A 20,808-nucleotide genomic window follows, 5' to 3' on the forward strand; every position below is an offset into this window, starting at 1 on the left:
TTTGTCCAGGTGTTAGTAATGGTTTGTCCCAGGTGTTAGTAATGGTCTGCCCCAGGTGTTAGTAATGGTTTGTCCCAGGTGTCAGTAATGGTTTGTCCCAGGTGATAGTAATGGTTTGTCCCAGGTGTTAGTAATGGTTTGTCCCAGGTGATAGTAATGGTTTGTCCCAGGTGATAGTAATGGTTTGTCCCAGGTGATAGTAATGGTTTGTCCCAGGTGTTAGTAATGGTCTGTCCCAGGTGATAGCAATGGTCTGCCCCAGGTGTTAGTAATGGTTTGTCCCAGGTGTCAGTAATGGTTTGTCCCAGGTGATAGTAATGGTCTGTCCCAGGTGTTAGTAATGGTTTGTCCCAGGTGTCAGTCATGGTTCGTCCCAGGTGTTAGTAATGGTCTGTCCCAGGTGTTAGTAATGGTCTGTCCCAGGTGTCAGTCATGGTTCGTCCCAGGTGATAGTAATGGTCTGCCCCAGGTGTTAGTAATGGTTTGTCCCAGGTGATAGTAATGGTTTGTCCCAGGTGTTAGTAATGGTCTGCCCCAGGTGTTAGTAATGGTTTGTCCCAGGTGTCAGTAATGGTTTGTCCCAGGTGATAGTAATGGTTTGTCCCAGGTGTTAGTAATGGTCTGCCCCAGGTGTTAGTAATGGTTTGTCCCAGGTGATAGTAATGGTTTGTCCCAGGTGTTAGTAATGGTCTGCCCCAGGTGTTAGTAATGGTTTGTCCCAGGTGTCAGTAATGGTTTGTCCCAGGTGATAGTAATGGTTTGTCCCAGGTGTTAGTAATGGTTTGTCCCAGGTGATAGTAATGGTTTGTCCCAGGTGATAGTAATGGTTTGTCCCAGGTGATAGTAATGGTTTGTCCCAGGTGTTAGTAATGGTCTGTCCCAGGTGATAGTAATGGTCTGCCCCAGGTGTTAGTAATGGTTTGTCCAGGTGTCAGTAATGGTTTGTCCCAGGTGATAGTAATGGTCTGTCCCAGGTGTTAGTAATGGTTTGTCCCAGGTGTCAGTCATGGTTCGTCCCAGGTGTTAGTAATGGTCTGTCCCAGGTGTTAGTAATGGTCTGTCCCAGGTGTTAGTAATGGTCTGCCCCAGGTGTTAGTAATGGTCTGCCCCAGGTGTTAGTAATGGTTTGTCCCAGGTGTCAGTCATGGTTCGTCCCAGGTGTTAGTAATGGTCTGTCCCAGGTGTCAGTCATGGTTCGTCCCAGGTGTTAGTAATGGTCTGCCCCAGGTGTTAGTAATGGTTTGTCCCAGGTGTCAGTAATGGTCTGTCCCAGGTGTCAGTAATGGTCTGTCCCAGGTGTCAGTAATGGTCTGTCCCAGGTGATAGTAATGGTCTGCCCCAGGTGTCAGTAATGGTTTGTCCCAGGTGTTAGTAATGGTCTGCCCCAGGTGTCAGTCATGGTTCGTCCCAGGTGTCAGTAATGGTCTGTCCCAGGTGTCAGTAATGGTCTGTCCCAGGTGTCAGTAATGGTCTGTCCCAGGTGTCAGTAATGGTCTGTCCCAGGTGTCAGTAATGGTCTGTCCCAGGTGTCAGTAATGGTCTGTCCCAGGTGTCAGTAATGGTCTGCCCCAGGTGTCAGTAATGGTCTGTCCCAGGTGTCAGTAATGGTCTGTCCCAGGTGTCAGTCATGGTTCGTCCCAGGTGTCAGTAATGGTCTGTCCCAGGTGTCAGTAATGGTCTGTCCCAGGTGTCAGTCATGGTTCGTCCCAGGTGTCAGTAATGGTCTGCCCCAGGTGTTAGTAATGGTCTGTCCCAGGTGTTAGTAATGGTCTGCCCCAGGTGTTAGTAATGGTCTGTCCCAGGTGTCGGTAATGGTCTGCCCCAGGTGTCAGTAATGGTCTGCCACAGGTGTCAGTAATGGTCTGTCCCAGGTGTCAGTAATGGTCTGTCCCAGGTGTCAGTAATGGTCTGTCCCAGGTGTTAGTAATGGTCTGTCCCAGGTGTCAGTAATGGTCTGTCCCAGGTGTCAGTAATGGTTTGTCCCAGGTGTCAGTAATGGTCTGCCCCAGGTGTCAGTAATGGTCTGTCCCAGGTGTCAGTAATGGTCTGTCCCAGGTGTCAGTAATGGTCTGTCCCAGGTGTCAGTAATGGTCTGTCCCAGGTGTTAGTAATGGTCTGTCCCAGGTGTCAGTAATGGTCTGTCCCAGGTGTCAGTAATGGTTTGTCCCAGGTGTCAGTAATGGTCTGCCCCAGGTGTCAGTAATGGTCTGTCCCAGGTGTTAGTAATGGTCTGTCCCAGGTGTCAGTAATGGTCTGTCCCAGGTGTCAGTAATGGTCTGTCCCAGGTGTTAGTAATGGTCTGTCCCAGGTGTCAGTAATGGTCTGTCCCAGGTGTCAGTAATGGTTTGTCCCAGGTGTCAGTAATGGTCTGCCCCAGGTGGAGAAGGCCAGGGCGGCGTTCCACAAGGCGTGTCAGAAGGAGAGCTCAGCGCTGGAGAAGGAGAAGCAGGCCAGCGAGGGCTCAGTGACCACTGAGGAGAAACGCCAGAAGGTAACGGCGGCCCGAGAGAAGGCCAGCGAGGAGAAGGAGAAGGTGAGTAGAGATCTCAGCCTAACCCCACTATCTAACCCCAACCCACACTATCTAACCCGCACTATCTAACCCTGACCCACACTATCCAACCCTAACCCACACTATCTAACCCTAACCCACACTGTGTAACCCTAACCCCCACTATCTAACCCCCACTATCTAACCCTGACCCACACTATCTAACCCCAACCCCCACTATCTAACCCTGACCCACACTGTGTAACCCTGACCCCCACTATCTAACCCCCACTATCTAACCCTGACCCACACTATCCAACCCTAACCCCCACTATCTAACCCTATCCCTCACTACTTAACCAACACAATCTACTATCTACTATCATTGAACTTCAAAAAATAAATTCAGAAAACCGCTACCACTTATCACAAACTACAAATACCACTCAACCCCAGATGACTCAAACATTAAAAAAAGAAGAGATGTTGGAGCAGAGGTAAAACAGAGAGGTGAGCCGTCTGCCAGAGAACGTCTCTGACAGAACCAGACTCTAACCAAAGGAGAGCATAGAGTATAGAGTATAGACTCTATACTCTATGTCTATACTATAGAGTATAGAGTATAGACTCTATATTCTATACTCTATACTATAGAGTATAGAGTATAGAGTCTATACTCTATAGAGTATAGAGTATAGACTCAATGCTCTATACTATAGAGTATATAAAAATTAAGCTGAATTATGACACAGCGACCAAAAACATTTCCAGAAGACCTGGCATTGTACTATTTGGATTTTGTCCACAATCATGCATCAACATTTAAATGTTTTTTTGGTTGTTATATTTGCAACAAGGGTTTACAAATTATAATTACATATGTCCCATCTTAAAACACCATTTTCAGAAACTCATTCGAAAACATATTTGCACTGTGAGAAATGTAAAAAACGAGAATATATGAGAATGCTGGAACCATCCAAACCAATATCTTTAAGACATGTACAGCTTTGCAAAACCACGTGAAGGCGATGCATACAGGCCACTTGCAACCATATTTTTAATATTATATTTTCTATTACTCACAACATAGGTTTAAAAACGATAAATTGATCCCATTTCAGAACACTACTTTCTGTAACTAATTGAAACATATTTGCACTGTGAGGAAATGCCCAAAACACAATTAATTGCAAAAATAATCTGTAGTAATGTTTATGCTGCCGCATTGTGCTGTGAATTATTTTAATAATGATATATATATATATATATGTATTTTTTTTTTTTAAGTGTGCCCATGATAATACTGCCCCATGCCAGTGGTGGCACGCGTGCCTAGGGTTGGCGACCCGTACTATAGAGTATAGAGTCTGTATTCTATAGCCTTAACTGAGGCTATAAATACCCTTAACTAAGAGTGCAACCCTTTAGATAAGGGTTAGCTCACCCTAACCTTTAACTAAGAGTGCAACCCTTTCCAGGAACTTTAATAATACAAAAGCCCAACCCTAACCTTTAAGCTCAATGATACTGCATTAACTAATGCTAATCAATGATTCATTGATGTGCCCTTAAAGTGTCTGCAGTCTCGCTGAAGAATTTGAATTTTAACCTCAAGGGAACCTTCACTGGAATTTGCTCTGGATGAAAGGTTAGGGAACAGCAGAGAGGAGGCGGGACTATACAGTGAATAGAAAAGAGTAGGCGGGACTATACAGTGAATAGAGCTTGTAAGTCCGCCCCTTCCGGCAGACCCCCATGGGACCTCTGAGACCATAAAATATGAATGGGTTTCAATGGAGATTGAGTCATTATGATCTGGTCCCAGTCTTTATATGCCCCGGATTACGCATATGTTATTTGTGGATTTAAATTATAATTTTTCATGCAAAGAAAAAAAAATCGTAAAGAAGTTTGATACTGTACAGACATGGCGATCTCTCTGCTCCACTTCACCGCTTTTTTCCAAGGGGAGGATAAAAGCATCGAAAGAGATGAAAAGCATTATAAGTTGGGGCATGTGGAGAGTTTCAGTTATGCGGATGGGGAGATTGTCGATCTTGTCCACGCCAGTCGCAGGGAGCGTGACGTCACATACGAGACGTGTAGTCTTTCTCATTGTGTTTTCTCTACAGCCTTTAACTGAACAATTGCACAATAAACAGTCAAAATCTAGACATGAAAGATTATCATTAAAATTCACAATCAACATATGTGTAATCCAGGGCATATAAAGACTGGGACCAGAAAATAATTACTTGATATTTTACGATCTCATAGGTCCCATGGGCTCTACCGGAAGGGGCGGACTTCCGAGCTTTATAGCAAAGAGGAGGCGGGACTATACAATGAATAGCAAAGAGGAGGCGGGACTATACAGTGAATAGCAAAGAGGAGGCAGGACTATACAGTGAATAACAAAGAGGAAGCGGGGCTATGGGTCCATCTGCAGAGCCTGCCTTTGACCTTTGACCTTTGGTTTGGTTCTTTGAGGCGCGCGAGCGCTACGAGAAACTTCTGGAAGATGTCACTTCCTACACGCCCCGCTACATGGAAGAGATGGAGGCCATTTTCGACCAATCACAGGAGGAGGAGGGGAAGAGGATCGCCTTCCTCAAAGAATCCTTTCTCTCCATCCACAAGCATCTGGACATCACCAACAACGAGAAGTAAGGGGGGTGGGTGTGTTTGTGTGTGTGTGTGTGTGTGTGTGTGTGTGTGTGTGTGTGTGTGTGTGTGTGTGTGTGTGTGTGTGTGTGTGTGTGTGTGTGTGTGTGTGTGGAGCACATGCATATGTTGCAAGAGCTCCATCGCCTTCTCCTTACGGATGATAAGTATCTCTCTCTCTCTCTCTCTCTCTCTCTCTCTCTCTCTCTCTCTCTCTCTGTCTCTCTCTGTCTCTCTCTGTCTCTCTCTCTCTCTCTCTCTCTCTCTCTCTCTCTCTCTCTCTCTCTCGCCCCAGTGTGAAGGCGGTGTACAGTGAGCTGCACCACACCCTCATGTCCATCAATGAGCAGGACGACCTCCGGTGGTGGAGGAACAACCAGGGACCGGGCATGCCCACCGACTGGCCCCGCCTCCAGGTCAGCCCCTCCCACATCCTCCCAACATATAGTAGTATATTTTAGTATAGTATACTGGTATAGTAGTGCAGTATAGTAGTATAGAAGTGTAGTATAGTAGTACAGTATAGTAGTATAGCATAGTAGTATTGAAGTGTAGTATAGTAGTATAGTATAGTAGTGTAGTAGTACAGTATAGTAGTATAGTATAGAAGTGTAGTATAGTAGTGTAGTAGTACAGTATGGTAGTATAGAAGTGTAGTATAGTAGTATAGTCGTATAGAAGTGTAGTATAGTAGTATAGTACAGTAGTGTAGTAGTACAGTATGGTAGTATAGTATAGTAGTACAGTATGGTAGTATAGTATAGTAGTATAGTATAGTAGTACAGTATGGTAGTATAGTATAGTAGTATAGTATAGTAGTACAGTATGGTAGTATAGTATAGTAGTACAGTATGGTAGTATAGTAGTACAGTATGGTAGTATAGTATAGTAGCCCGGTATGGTAGTATAGTATAGTATAGTAGTACAGTATGGTAGTATAGTATAGTAGTACAGTATGGTAGTATAGTATAGTAGCACGGTATGGTAGTATAGTATAGTAGTATATTATAGTAGTACAGTATGGTAGTATAGTATAGTAGTACAGTATGGTAGTATAGTATAGTAGTACAGTATGGTAGTATAGTATAGTAGCACGGTATGGTAGTATAGTATAGTAGTATATTATAGTAGTACAGTATAGTAGTACAGTATGGTAGTATAGTATAGTAGTACAGTATGGTAGTATAGTATAGTAGTACAGTATGGTAGTATAGTATAGTAGCACGGTATGGTAGTATAGTATAGTAGTATAGTATAGTAGCACGGTATGGTAGTATAGTAGTACAGTATGGTAGTATAGTATAGTAGCCCGGTATGGTAGTATAGTATAGTAGTATAGTATAGTAGTACAGTATGGTAGTATAGTATAGTAGTACAGTATGGTAGTATAGTATAGTAGCACGGTATGGTAGTATAGTATAGTAGTATATTATAGTAGTACAGTATGGTAGTATAGTATAGTAGCACAGTATGGTAGTATAGTATAGTAGTACAGTATGGTAGTATAGTATAGTAGTATAGTAGCACGGTATGGTAGTATAGTATAGTAGTATAGTATAGTAGTACAGTATGGTAGTATAGTAGCACAGTATGGTAGTATAGTATAGTAGTATAGTATAGTAGTACAGTATGGTAGTATAGTATAGTAGTACAGTATGGTAGTATAGTATAGTAGCCCGGTATGGTAGTATAGTATAGTAGTATAGTATAGTAGCACGGTATGGTAGTATAGTATAGTAGTATATTATAGTAGTACAGTATGGTAGTATAGTATATTAGTACAGTATGGTAGTGTAGTATAGTAGTACAGTATGGTAGTATAGTATAGTAGCACGGTATGGTAGTATAGTATAGTAGTATAGTATAGTAGTACAGTATGGTAGTATAGTATAGTAGTACAGTATGGTAGTATAGTAGAGTAGCACAGTATGGTAGTATAGTATAGTAGTACAGTATGGTAGTATAGTATAGTAGTATAGTAGCACGGTATGGTAGTATAGTATAGTAGTATAGTATAGTAGTACAGTATGGTAGTATAGTATAGTAGTACAGTATGGTAGTATAGTAGAGTAGCACAGTATGGTAGTATAGTATAGTAGTACAGTATGGTAGTATAGTATAGTAGTATAGTAGCACGGTATGGTAGTATAGTATAGTAGTATAGTATAGTAGTACAGTATGGTAGTATAGTAGCACAGTATGGTAGTATAGTATAGTAGTATAGTAGTACAGTATGGTAGTATAGTATAGTAGTACAGTATGGTAGTATAGTATAGTAGCCCGGTATGGTAGTATAGTATAGTAGTATAGTATAGTAGCACGGTATGGTAGTATAGTATAGTAGTATATTATAGTAGTACAGTATGGTAGTATAGTATAGTAGCACGGTATGGTAGTATAGTATAGTAGTATAGTAGTACAGCATGGTAGTATAGTATAGTAGCACAGTATGGTAGTATAGTATAGTAGTATAGTATAGTAGTACAGTATGGTAGTATAGTATAGTAGTACAGTATGGTAGTATAGTATAGTAGTATAGTATAGTAGCACGGTAGTCCACACAGTGGTCCACAGTTCACTACCGTTCCTCTGCAGGAATGGATCCCGCCCGTCAAGAAACTCAAGAGACGGAAACAGGACCGCAAGATCAAGGACAACCGGCCGTGAGTTCATTACCTGTTCAGAAAATAGAATTAACTTATAAATATATATCAATTATTTGATTTTGTCTTGTTTGCCAAAAAGTCCTACCAGTAATATTAAAAGTAATAATACCAAATTAATTAAATTCCCTGTGAGTCCATCATTGTCCCCCCCTGGCGGGTTGCTCAGTCGTTAGGATGCTAGTAGCCGCCATTAGCAGCCCGCGACCTCTGACCATGTCACCCGCTGTGTTCCCGCCCAGCGTGATGATCGGGGGGGTGAAGGTGCGCGCGCTGTACGACTACGTGGGCGAGGAGGGCGACGAGCTGTCCTTCAAAGCAGGTGACTCACTTCAGCCGACAGACGAGTACCACCGCTGGCACCAGGGACAGAACCTGGGCTAGCAAAGGACAGGTTAGCGGCACCAGAGACAGAACCTGGGCTAGCAAAGGACAGGTTAGCGGCACCAGAGACAGAACCTGGGCTAGCAAAGGACAGGTTAGCGGCACCAGAGACAGAACCTGGGCTAGCAAAGGACAGGTTAGCGGCACCAGAGACAGAACCTGGGCTAGCAAAGGACAGGTTAGCGGCACCAGAGACAGAACCTGGGCTAGCAAAGGACAGGTTAGCGGCACCAGAGACAGAACCTGGGCTAGCAAAGGACAGGTTAGCGGCACCAGAGACACAACCTGGGCTAGCAAAGGACAGGTTAGCGGCACCAGAGACAGAACCTGGGCTAGCAAAGGACAGGTTAGCGGCACCAGAGACACAACCTGGGCTAGCAAAGGACAGGTTAGCGGCACCAGAGACAGAACCTGGGCTAGCAAAGGACAGGTTAGCGGCACCAGAGACACAACCTGGGCTAGCAAAGGACAGGTTAGCGGCACCAGAGACAGAACCTGGGCTAGCAAAGGACAGGTTAGCGGCACCAGAGACACAACCTGGGCTAGCAAAGGACAGGTTAGCGGCCTGGAAATAGTCCCGATGCTATTAAGATCAGAGAAGGCATCGGTTAGGGTGAGATAGGGTTAGGGTTAGGTATGGTTAGGGTTAGATAGGGTTAGGGTTAGATAGGGTTAGGTATGGTTAGGGTTAGGTATGTTAGGGTTAGATAGGGTTAGGAATGGTTAGGGTTAGATAGGGTTAGGTATGGTTAGGGTTAGATAGGGTTAGATAGGGTTAGGTATGGTTAGGGTTAGATAGGGTTAGGTATGGTTAGGGTTAGATAGGGTTAGGTATGGTTAGGGTTAGATAGGGTTAGGTATGGTTAGGGTTAGATAGGGTTAGGTATGGTTAGGGTTAGATAGGGTTAGGTATGGTTAGGGTTAGATAGGGTTAGGTATGGTTAGGGTTAGGTATGGTTAGGGTTAGATAGGGTTAGGTATGGTTAGGGTTAGATAGGGTTAGGTATGGTTAGGGTTAGATAGGGTTAGGTATGGTTACCTAACCCCCCCCACTCTGTGACCTGGCCCCGCCCTGAAGGGGAGAGCTTCCTGAAGGTGGAGGAGGAGGACGAGCAGGGCTGGTGTCGCGGCGTCCTGACGGGAGGCAGGGAGGGCTTCTACCCGGCCAATTACGTGGAGATCGCAGACTGATGTCACTCAGGACGGGCCTGGTGATTGGTTGATCCCCTCAGGCCCTTTGTGTTTACAGTCACACCTGACGTCATTACCGTAATAATTTGGATGGATTGTATTCTGCCATTTGGTTTTGCTGTACAAACTAATTGATGAATGAATAAGCTGCACACTTTGGTGGGGCAGTTGGTGTGTGTGTGTGTGTGTGTGTGTGTGTGTGTGTGTGTGTGTGTGTGTGTGTGTGTGTGTGTGTGTGTGTGTGTGTGTGTGTGTACACATTAGTGTATAAGGTGTGTTAAAATGTATGTTTGTGCATTATGTCAGATTTACACTGTCTCATCAAAATCATTACTTTTATAACAGAAATTAGACATAATAACAGACATTACCAAAGTGCAAGATTATAAGAAATTATGCAATGTAATTTATGACTTCAATCGATTTTCAAAATAAAAGTATATCCATACAATAATCATTTGGCATTGAATCCTCTCTTTGTTTGTCCACATTGGAAGATATTGTCCGCTAGGAAATTACATTCCAGACAATGTTGTTGTCACAGATTCGGTCACCGGCGTCTCTAGGTTTAAATAAATGGGATCCCCCCCTTTACTGTGACTGTGGAACTGTTCCGCTAGCGGTGAGCAGTGGCTGTAAATGATTGAGCAGAGCTCTGAGGGTTGAGTCATAAGAGAAGCGGTCTGACCTGCTGGGGAATGTGATGGGATCCCTCCCACCACCTGGGAGTGCCTCCTCCGTCCAGCGCTTCATGTGTAAGTACCGTCTCACCTTTTGTATCGTCAACGATAATGTTAAGGGCTTCTTAGTTTGTTTGACACAATTGGTTTCAGTAAATGATTGCCCCAATGCTCATAGTTGTTGTAATGTTATAATAATGTACTAATGTAATAATGTACTTTTTGTAGGGTTTCAGTTGAAGGGTTAGGGTGGACTTGTATCACTTTACTTGTGTGTTCTTTGTACCATTCACAATTGATGTATGACTTAAACGATAATGCTTCATTAAATATATTTAACTTCAATGTACACAATAGCATGTTTCTTGGTTGGCTTCAGATAGTTTAAAGAGGGGGAGAACGTGTTACTAAATCGTTCATGTGTTTTGGTTCATTGTTATTATTTTACAGACATCCCCATCAACCAATGGAATTTGCCTGTAGGTTTGTTTATGTTCCAGCACCAAGCAATCCGAAGGATGTTCAAAGGTCCAGTCCTATCGGGGTCAAACATTCAGGTGTGCTTTCCTCTCATTCCTGAATGTAACTTTTAGAATGAGAGTAACTCAGTAGCTCTGCTTCTACGAGTCCCCGTCTGATGGAACAGTTGGTCAGACTTCTAGAGCCGACTGTCACAGTCTGTCAACGACCCGCTGCTTAGCAACTGTCACAGTCTGACAACAACCCGCTGACTAGCAACCGTGGTGACACCAAGTTTCTGTTTTCAGCCCTCCTGCCTCCGATCAGAAAAACCAGACCCAGCTTCCCTCCTCCTCCTCCACCTCCACCTCCTCCACCTCGTCCTCTAACCCCTTCTGCTCCTCCACCTCCTCCTCCACCTCGTCCTGCTCCTCGGAGCGCCACAGAGCAGGGCAGCCCTGTGCCTTCTCCTCGGAGGTTCAGAGAGCAGCATGAGAGGAGCACAGAGGAGAGGAGCGCCGCAGTGATCCTCTCCGTCGTGAGGAGGAGCACGGTGGAGTGGAGCAAGGAGGAGAGGAGGACGGAGGAGAGGAGGACGGAGGAGAGGAGCAGCGAGGGGAGCAGTGAGGCCCTGGGGGGTGGGGGGCCGCCTTCGGCCCCCGCTCTCTCCCCTAGGCCCCGGGCCGCCCTGAAGACCCCCGTCCCAGGCACAAAGCAAGGTGCGCTGCCCTGTGTGTCTGTGTGCGTCTGTGTCTGTCTGTGCGCTGCCGTGTGTGTGTCTGTGTGTGTCTGTGTGCGTCTGTGTCTGTCTGTGCGCTGCCGTGTGTGTGTCTGTGTGTGTCTGTGTGCGTCTGTGCGCTGCCGTGCGTGTGTCTGTGTGTGTCAGCCTGTCTGGTTCGCTTGGTTCTCTTGTGTTGTGATGTACGGCTCATGATGCAAAGATACCTCCAGGTCCCCAGTCTTTAGGATCCATTAAGGGTCGGTGGTGGAGCAGCACTTCACAGGGTCAGGGTCAGAGCTGCTGGAGCCCTACTGCCAGGGTCAGGGTCAGGGCTGCTGGAGCCCTACTGCCAGGGTCAGAGCTGCTGGAGCCCTACTGCCAGGGTCAGGGTCAGAGCTGCTGGAGCCCTACTGTCAGGGTCAGGGTCAGAGCTGCTGGAGCCCTACTGCCAGGGTCAGAGCTGCTGGAGCCCTACTGTCAGGGTCAGGGTCAGAGCTGCTGGAGCCCTACTGCCAGGGTCAGGGTCAGAGCTGCTGGAGCCCTACTGCCAGGGTCAGGGTCAGAGCTGCTGGAGCCCTACTGCCAGGGTCAGAGCTGCTGGAGCCCTACTGCCAGGGTCAGGGTCAGAGCTGCTGGAGCCCTACTGCCAGGGTCAGAGCTGCTGGAGCCCTACTGCCAGGGTCAGGGTCAGAGCTGCTGGAGCCCTACTGCCAGGGTCAGAGCTGCTGGAGCCCTACTGCCAGGGTCAGAGCTGCTGGAGCCCTACTGCCAGGGTCAGAGCTGCTGGAGCCCTACTGTCAGGGTCAGGGTCAGGGCTGCTGGAGCCCTACTGCCAGGGTCAGAGCTGCTGGAGCCCTACTGCCAGGGTCAGGGTCAGAGCTGCTGGAGCCCTACTGCCAGGGTCAGAGCTGCTGGAGCCCTACTGCCAGGGTCAGAGCTGCTGGAGCCCTACTGCCAGGGTCAGAGCTGCTGGTGCCCTACTGCCAGGGTCAGGGTCAGAGCTGCTGGTGCCCTACTGCCAGGGTCAGAGCTGCTGGTGCCCTACTGCCAGGGTCAGAGCTGCTGGTGCCCTACTGCCAGGGTCAGAGCTACTGGAGCCCTACTGCCAGGGTCAGGGTCAGAGCTGCTGGTGCCCTACTGCCAGGGTCAGAGCTGCTGGAGCCCTACTGCCAGGGTCAGGGTCAGAGCTGCTGGTGCCCTACTGCCAGGGTCAGAGCTGCTGGTGCCCTACTGCCAGGGTCAGAGCTGCTGGTGCCCTACTGCCAGGGTCAGGGTCAGAGCTGCTGGAGCCCTACTGCCAGGGTCAGGGTCAGGGCTGCTGGAGCCCTACTGCCAGGGTCAGGGTCAGAGCTGCTGGTGCCCTACTGCCAGGGTCAGAGCTGCTGGAGCCCTACTGCCAGGGTCAGGGTCAGAGCTGCTGGAGCCCTACTGCCAGGGTCAGGGTCAGAGCTGCTGGAGCCCTACTGCCAGGGTCAGGGTCAGGGCTGCTGGTGCCCTACTGCCAGGGTCAGAGCTGCTGGTGCCCTACTGCCAGGGTCAGAGCTGCTGGAGCCCTACTGCCAGGGTCAGGGTCAGAGCTGCTGGAGCCCTACTGCCAGGGTCAGGGTCAGAGCTGCTGGAGCCCTACTGCCAGGGTCAGGGTCAGAGCTGCTGGAGCCCTACTGCCAGGGTCAGGGTCAGAGCTGCTGGAGCCCTACTGCCAGGGTCAGGGCTGCTGGTGCCCTACTGCCAGGGTCAGGGTCAGGGCTGCTGGAGCCCAACCCAAACCCTACCCTGCAGATCATGTTTGTTGTTTTTGATTGGTTGGTTTTCCCTCCTGCCTTAGCTCCACCCCTCCCTCCGAGGTCCCCGTGGATGCGGGGCGCCCCAGAGTACCTGGTGCTGCTGCCCCAGCCGACCCCACTGAGGGCCCCCAGCCCCTCCCGCCCCCCTGCCCCGGACGGTAACGCTCCCCCTTCACCATGGATCTCAAACAGCCGCAGCAACAACCAGTGTAGAGTTCAGATGAATATGGGGGGGCTGTTTTACTTTATTATTTATCCTCAATATATACAACTAATTTATATTGAATATAATCACACTGATTGCAGGAATATTGGATCCGGATTCTCTGCCAGGAAACCCAAATGTGATTCTTGTCAGTTTGGGAAAGCTTCTTTCAGAGGACAGAGGTTGGTCATCACCCCATCTACACCCTGACCCCTAACCCTGACCCTAACACTGACCCTAACCCTGACCCTCATCTGATCTCATCACCTATCTGTGTATGTGTGTGTGTTTGAATGTGTGTGTGTGTGTGTGTGTGTGTGTGTGTGTGTGTGTGTGTGTGTGTGTGTGTGTGTGTGTGTGTGTGTGTGTGTGTGTGTGTGTGTGTGTGTGTTACAGTGCACCCCACAGAAGGTGAACCCCTGCTTTGCTCCCAATGTGGTGCTGGGCTCCTCTCCTGCTATGACAACATGGTGAGAAGTTCCTCCTTCACCTCTCGTCCTGTGAGAGAGAATGAGAAGTGGACTCAAGCATTAGCTACTTGACGATACTATGGATGGAGGGTTGGTGTTTTGTCTTGAGTCGGTGTTTAATATCAGCGAGGTGAGGCACGTCCTTGGAGGTGAGGCAGAGAGGCTCATGATTTCTGCGTCGTCTCTGAGTTTGTAGATTTGATAGGGTTGGAATTTAAAGGGGACTTATTATACCACCAGGTGTGAGTGTGATTAGCCTTACAAGCCGTTTCGAAAATCTGCCTAATATGACATCACTAGTGGGTGTGTCCACCTAGATCTGAGCTGGATAGATCTATCTACCAGCCTACCCAGTGGACTGAAGTAAACATTGCTCATCTATCCAGCACAGATCTAGGTGGACACGCCCACTAGTGATGTCATATTAGGCCGATTTTCGAAACGGCTTGTAAGGCTAATCACACTCACACCTGGTGGTATAATAAGTCCCCTTTAAGGTCTCTAAGGACTCCATGTTGTGATGCTTTGTGGCTCTGGACCCCAGGTGAACAGCTGCTTCTTCTGCCGGCCGGCGGGCCCCAGCGCCCCCACCCCCGCCGCCCCCGCCGCCCCGGGACCGGCCGGCGTCCCGGACAGCCTCTTCCTGCTGAACCCGGAGGGCCCGCCCCTGGACCCCTCCGACGCCCTGCTCATCTTCTGCATCGACATCTCCGGCTCCATGGGCATCACCTCCCCTGTGAGGACCCCTTACCTTAACCTGACCCCCTTACCTTAACCTGACCCCCTTACCTTAACCTGACCCCCTTACCTCAACCTGACCCCCTTACCTTACCCTGACCCCCTTACCTTACCCTGACACCACCTAACCTTAACCTGACCCCCTTACCTTAACCTGACCCCCTTACCTTACCCTGACACCACCTAACCTTAACCTGACCCCCTTACCTTAACCTGACCCCCTTACCTTAACCTGACCCCCTTACCCTGACACCACCTAACCTTAACCGGACACCTAGAGGCTGCTAATGGAAAAACATACATTGTGAAGGTTTAACTTGCTCTACGTATTGTCTCAATGACTTGATATGATCCCCCACTCTATGGGGTCTTCCCTCTGTGTTTCAGGTCTCATCGGATGACAAGACCATCTACAGAACACGACTGCAGGTGGGGGTTCCTCCTTCCGATAGAATACCGTTTCTTCTCCTTCTGGATGAGTAGAGCAGGAGACCTCGCTGTTAATGACACTGCGTTGCTTGAACCACAGTTTGTCAAGGACGCGGTGCTGCAGTGTGTCCAGAGGCTCTGCTACCAACAACCAGAGCTGCGTGTCGGTCTGATCACCTTCAACAACCAGGTGGGTCCCCAAGGAAGCCCTCGAGCCTCATGAGCCCACCCTGGACCAGAGAGTGACGCTCTGGTTGGCTGTCCCACAGGTGACCCTCCATGGCTACGAGGGGGGCGGGTCCCGTCTCCTGGGTGACGCCGAGCTCATCGACTCTGAGTACCTGAAGGGGGCCGCCTCGGCCTTCCTGAGCCCGCCTCCGCTCTGCCAGACCAGGGACCGCCTGCAGAGGGCGCTGCTGGGGTAGGCCTCCTCCTGCCGCTCCTGCCGCCCTACTGTTGACCCCCGAGCAGCGCTCAGCCCTGCTCGGCCTTCTGACAGCTCCACACTATAAGGGGAAAGACCATTATAATTATATTGTAAAAAAGTGTATCACTAAATCATAAGTTGAATGGTTATCCAATAGGAAGTGATGATCAGCCAGTAAGTAATGGAGGTGATTGGATGAAATGGATAGGCCAGTCCACCCGACTGAAGGGACAGAACCAGGGTCAGAAGCCCCGCCCACCAGCCAGTCCACCCGACTGAAGGGACAGAACCAGGGTCAGAAGCCCCGCCCACCAGCCAGTCCACCCGACTGAAGGGACAGAACCAGGGTCAGAAGCCCCGCCCACCAGCCAGTCCACCCGACTGAAGGGACAGAACCAGGGTCAGAAGCCCCGCCCACCAGCCAGTCCACCCGACTGAAGGGACAGAACCAGGGTCAGAAGCCCCGCCCACCAGCCAGTCCACCTGACTGAAGGGACAGAACCAGGGTCAGAAGCCCCGCCCACCAGCCAGTCCACCCGACTGAAGGGACAGAACCAGGGTCAGAAGCCCCGCCCACCAGCCAGTCCACCTGACTGAAGGGACAGAACCAGGGTCAGAAGCCCCGCCCACCAGCCAGTCCACCCGACTGAAGGGACAGAACCAGGGTCAGAAGCCCCGCCCACCAGCCAGTCCACCCGACTGAAGGGACAGAACCAGGGTCAGAAGCCCCGCCCACCAGCCAGTCCACCCGACTGAAGGGACAGAACCAGGGTCAGAAGCCCCGCCCACCAGCCAGTCCACCTGACTGAAGGGACAGAACCAGGGTCAGAAGCCCCGCCCACCAGCCAGTCCACCCGACTGAAGGGACAGAACCAGGGTCAGAAGCCCCGCCCACCAGCCAGTCCACCCGACTGAAGGGACAGAACCAGGGTCAGAAGCCCCGCCCACCAGCCAGTCCACCCGACTGAAGGGACAGAACCAGGGTCAGAAGCCCCGCCCACCAGCCAGTCCACCCGACTGAAGGGACAGAACCAGGGTCAGAAGCCCCGCCCACCAGCCAGTCCACCCGACTGAAGGGACAGAACCAGGGTCAGAAGCCCCGCCCACCAGCCAGTCCACCTGACTGAAGGGACCCTCCCATGTGCTCGTTCTTGTGTCTGAAGGTTGTCAGAGGGTGGGTCCACAGCTCTGGGACCGGCCGCCCTCCTGGCCATCGCCATGGCTTCCAGACAAGCAGGGTCAAAGGTCAGAGTTTTGGTTTGTTATTCTTTGTTTAGATACCCTAACCCAGCCTGACCAGTCAGGGCCCCTGCTGAAGCTCCTAACCCCCCTAACCCTAACCCTGACCCTGACCCTGACCCTGACCGTAACCCTGACCCTGACCCTAACCCTGACCCTGACCCTGACCCTAACCCTGACCCTAACCCTGACCCTAACCCTGACCCTGACCCTGCTGAAGCCCTGTGCTGCCGCTGTCCTCCAAAAGGTGATCGTCTGTACGGACGGGAAGGCCAACACGGACCTGGGGAACCTGGAGGTGGAAGACCACGACGCTCACACCCTGCTGTCCTCCACCATCTTCTACCAGGACCTGGGGGAGTGGGCGGCCAGCAAGGGGTGGGTGGAGACACATCCTTCATCCTACTCTGCATGGGTTAGGGTTAGCTAACCCTTAGCATCCTTCATCACTACTCTGCATGGGTTAGGGTTAGCTAACCCTTAGCATCCTTCATCCTACTCTGCATGGGTTAGGGTTAGCTAACCCTTAGCATCCTTCATCACTACTCTGCATGGGTTAGGGTTAGCTAACCCTTAGCATCCTTCATCCTACTCTGCATGGGTTAGGGTTAGCTAATCCTTAGCATCCTTCATCACTACTCTGCTCCTGGTTAGGGTTAGCTAACCCTTAGCATCCTTCATCACTACACTGCTCTGGGTTAGGGTTAGCTAACCCTTAGCATCCTTCATCACTACTCTGCTCCTGGTTAGGGTTAGCTAACCCTTAGCATCCTTCATCACTACACTGCTCCTGGTTAGGGTTAGCTAACCCTTGGCATCCTTCATCACTACACTGCTCCTGGTTAGGGTTAGCTAACCCTTAGCATCCTTCATCACTACTCTGCTCCTGGTTAGGGTTAGCTAACCCTTAGCATCCTTCATCACTACACTGCTCTGGGTTAGGGTTAGCTAACCCTTAGCATCCTTCATCACTACACTGCTCTGGGTTAGGGTTAGCTAACCCTTAGCATCCTTCATCACTACACTGCTCCTGGTTAGGGTTAGCTAACCCTTAGCATCCTTCATCACTACTCTGCTCCTGGTTAGGGTTAGCTAACCCTTAGCATCCTTCATCACTACTCTGCATGGGTTAGGGTTAGCTAACCCATAGCATCCTTCATCACTACTCTGCATGGGTTAGGGTTAGCTAACCCTTAGCATCCTTCATCACTACACTGCTCCTGGTTAGGGTTAGCTAACCCTTAGCATCCTTCATCACTACTCTGCTCCTGGTTAGGGTTAGCTAACCCTTAGCATCCTTCATCACTACTCTGCATGGGTTAGGGTTAGCTAACCCATAGCATCCTTCATCCCTAAACACATCAGTTCCAATACAGATTATTTGGAGGTGTAAGGTTGATCATCAGCTAACCCCTTGGTTAGCTGATGTCTTCCAAAGGGACCATTGATCCCAGCAGCCTCACATGGTTCATGACCCCACCCTGGGGTTGTTCCTCGAGGTATCTGATGATCTGGACCTTCTTCCAGCGTGACGGTGTCGGTGCTATCCATCGAGGGGACCGACTGCCGTCTGGACGAGCTGGGCCGGCTGGCGGACCGCACCGGGGGGAAGGTCAGACCGCGCCGAGCGGCTCTAGAACAGGAAGCTTCTGCACCCTACAGCCTGAATGTTTGGACCCTCTCCTGACGCGGCCGTGAACCTCACCCTCAGGTGCTGATAGCCAGCCCCCAGAACCTGCACTGGGAGTTTGAGAAGATCCTTGAGGACCAGGCGATAGCGACTCACTGCACTGTCACTCTGCTGTTTCCTCAATCTCTGTAAGACAAAAGGGCCTCTCGACATGAATAGGTTTACTATCTGAGTGAATGGAGGTGGTCTGAGTAGTGTGTGAGTGTGTCTGCTCTCCCCAGGTGTCTGAGAGGGGAGAGAGAGGCGGAACACAAGGGGACGAGAGAAGTAGGAAACGTGAGCCCACACATGGAGATAACCCTTCAGTTTGGTGCAAAGGAACAGGATCCAGAAAGTACGTAAATGTCTGGTAGGTAATATAATCTGTCATTCATACAATAGGCAGTCGGCCACTCTGCCTAAATGCCCTGCCCCGTTCTCCTCTGTGGTCGTGCTTTAGGTGCAGTACCGCTCCTTGCCGCTGGAGAGCGCGTGTCCGTCCAGCTGCAGCTGAGATACAGACTGAGGGATGGACGGGAGATGCTCCGCGTGTTAACCGCTCAGCGGGATGTGACCCACGACAGGTGACAGAGCGTCGATGTTTGCTTTTTGTTTGTTTTCGTGATTCTACAGAGGAAGGTAAATGAGTCCCGACTCCCATATCCTGTCAGCTAACTCTTTGTTTCCTCCTAAATCACTTTCAGTACACTTAATGACATCTGCCCAACTCGCCATTCACTTTTTATTGGAGACATAGCATAGTCCAGTTAAAAAAATAAATGATTAACTAACTGCCACTTTCATCGTACCAGAGACATGTGTGATGCCCGATAGCTGATGTGCTGTTGAGCAAGACATGTCCAACCCTTGGTGATTACTTTCTGTAATAAACAGCTACAATAACCACAAAGACCCGCCATGTTCATTCGTTCGTACTGATGACAAGACGAGGAAAGGAGCCAGCCTAGCATCACATAAGTACCCTCCTCCATGTCTCCCTTTCAGCTCCAGCGTCCTCTCCTCGCTGTCTCTGGCCATCATCCAGCTCAACTCGTCCCAGGCTGGCGCTGCTCTGGCGGTCAGGGGCCGGTTCCAGGACGCCCGGGCGGAGGGCGACGCCCAGAGGCTGCTGATGGACAGAGCGCTGTGAGTGGGGAACACCGTGAAGCAAGAAGGGAGCAGGCCGGCAGCAGCTGGCTAATGAGCATCAAGTTCAGGATGCAGTCAACTATTTGTTTTTAACTTTCCTAATTGTAGTTCATAGTTGGTATGTTAGTGTGTGTGTGTGTGTGTGTGTGTGTGTGTGTGTGTGTGTGTGTGTGTGTGTGTGTGTGTGTGTGTGTGTGTGTGTGTGTGTGTGTGTGTGTGTGTGTGTGTGTGTGTGTGTGTGAATGCCTGCGTGTGTGTGTGTAGAGTAAGTGCCTGGGAGTGGGTTTGTGTGTTTCTAGCCGGGTGGCATCATGCATTATAAATGTGTCTCTGGCTGCAGGCAGCATAGCTGCAGTGCAGAGGAGGAACAAATCTACGACCAGTGGAAGAAGGCCATGGAGCCCATTCACGGCAGCATACACGACTACACTAGGGTGGGTAATAAGGGCTCTCCCCCTGACCCTAACCACTGGGCATCCGCAATTAATAATATTACATCCTCTTTTTTTACAGAGGAAATCTGTGGTTTCCGACTCACAGGTAAGAGTATTTTATAATTTGCTCTTATAACTATGTTTACTATATATGTATATCTATACACTGAATATATATATAAAGATATTCAGTGTGTCTTTCTCTCTCTGTCTCTCTCTCAGCCCCTCACAGACAAGGGCGCCGCCCTGCTGTATGGAATGAAGCACAGCAATACAAACTCTATTTCCCTTCGGGATAAACAGAGACCTCAGTAAAGTGGCCCGTTCCAATGTCGTTAGCGGACTATATATATATATATATATATATATATATATATGTGTATATATATATATATATATATATATATACATATATACATATATATACATATATACATATACATATATATGTATATATATATATATATATATATATATATGTATATTTTAAAGGTATTATTGCTTGTGACTGTTAACAACTTACTCTAACACTAATGTATGGTTGATTCGATTAAAACTTATTGATAACTCCCTGGAGTTTATTTGGAGTGGATGTATGGAGTTCAGTTATCGGACTCTTATTGATATGGAGTTCAGTTATCGGACTCTTATTGATAAGGAGTTCAGTTATCGGACACTCGAGGTGGGTGGGTCTAACGGTCGTCCAAGGCCAACTGTCTCAGGCTTCCGGAAGTGTCTTCTCTCCCGAGGCTCGCGATCAAGGCAGCGCTCCTGGTCGGAGTGGAAGCTGCGTTCCGATGACCTCGTGCGGTCGGGGGACGCGGCCCTGGGCGGACAGGATGCTGCGGGGTCGGGGTGGGGGGGGGGGGGGGGGGCGTGTGTTTACAGGATGGGATGGGGACGCGTTGCCTTGGTGACCATTGTCCTGGCAGGGATATGTTGTAAATCTTTCCGAGAGGAAGTTAACAAAACATATAAAGCAAATTCTTGACAAGTAAGTGTGGCTTA

General features: G+C 49.3%; 2 protein-coding genes across 3 annotated transcripts in view; both read left to right on the forward strand.

Annotated features, from left to right (window-relative positions):
- LOC132446727 (protein kinase C and casein kinase substrate in neurons protein 3-like) overlaps nucleotides 1–9,853 on the forward strand; it is a 12,062-nt gene extending 2,209 nt beyond the window's left edge. Inside the window, exons 3-8 of the mRNA XM_060037168.1 lie at nucleotides 2,355–2,533; nucleotides 4,985–5,160; nucleotides 5,454–5,574; nucleotides 7,754–7,821; nucleotides 8,064–8,143; nucleotides 9,284–9,853. Of these exons, the coding sequence (XP_059893151.1) occupies nucleotides 2,355–2,533; nucleotides 4,985–5,160; nucleotides 5,454–5,574; nucleotides 7,754–7,821; nucleotides 8,064–8,143; nucleotides 9,284–9,396 (737 nt within the window). The 3' untranslated portion in view covers nucleotides 9,397–9,853. The remainder of the gene's footprint in view (nucleotides 1–2,354; nucleotides 2,534–4,984; nucleotides 5,161–5,453; nucleotides 5,575–7,753; nucleotides 7,822–8,063; nucleotides 8,144–9,283) is intronic.
- Nucleotides 9,854–10,003: 150 nt separating this feature from the next.
- Nucleotides 10,004–20,144, forward strand: si:dkey-9k7.3 (circularly permutated Ras protein 1). 2 transcript variants are annotated; one of them, XM_060036398.1, is made up of 20 exons: nucleotides 10,004–10,151; nucleotides 10,527–10,633; nucleotides 10,844–11,254; nucleotides 13,082–13,198; nucleotides 13,347–13,427; nucleotides 13,642–13,715; nucleotides 14,260–14,451; nucleotides 14,841–14,882; nucleotides 14,983–15,072; nucleotides 15,152–15,303; nucleotides 16,473–16,554; nucleotides 16,796–16,926; nucleotides 18,076–18,160; nucleotides 18,260–18,366; nucleotides 18,460–18,572; nucleotides 18,678–18,801; nucleotides 19,223–19,363; nucleotides 19,707–19,800; nucleotides 19,880–19,906; nucleotides 20,023–20,144. In XM_060036398.1, the coding sequence occupies exons 2-20, from the start codon at nucleotides 10,543–10,545 to the stop codon at nucleotides 20,113–20,115; spliced, it is 2,247 nt and encodes a 748-aa protein (XP_059892381.1). In that variant the 5' UTR covers nucleotides 10,004–10,151; nucleotides 10,527–10,542; the 3' UTR covers nucleotides 20,116–20,144. The 2 variants fall into 2 exon arrangements, 1 of the variants encoding a protein (XP_059892381.1); XR_009522799.1 differs by lacking the exons at nucleotides 19,707–19,800; nucleotides 19,880–19,906; nucleotides 20,023–20,144 and having other exon boundaries at nucleotides 18,678–18,856; nucleotides 19,223–19,352.
- The last annotated feature ends 664 nt before the right edge of the window (nucleotides 20,145–20,808 follow it).

The sequence above is a fragment of the Gadus macrocephalus genome, chromosome 18 (assembly GCF_031168955.1).
Source record: "Gadus macrocephalus chromosome 18, ASM3116895v1".
NCBI classification, from domain to species: Eukaryota; Metazoa; Chordata; class Actinopteri; order Gadiformes; family Gadidae; genus Gadus; species Gadus macrocephalus.

Excerpts from the sequence above, each read along its gene's own strand:
- si:dkey-9k7.3 (XM_060036398.1), top strand. The coding sequence starts at position 10,543 with ATGGAATTTGCCTGTAGGTTTGTTTATGTTCCAGCACCAAGCAATCCG. Across the intron at positions 15,304-16,472 it reads CTGCAGAGGGCGCTGCTGGG|GTTGTCAGAGGGTGGGTCCA; the intron begins GTAGGCCTCCTC and ends TTGTGTCTGAAG. Across the intron at positions 16,927-18,075 it reads GAGTGGGCGGCCAGCAAGGG|CGTGACGGTGTCGGTGCTAT; the intron begins GTGGGTGGAGAC and ends ACCTTCTTCCAG.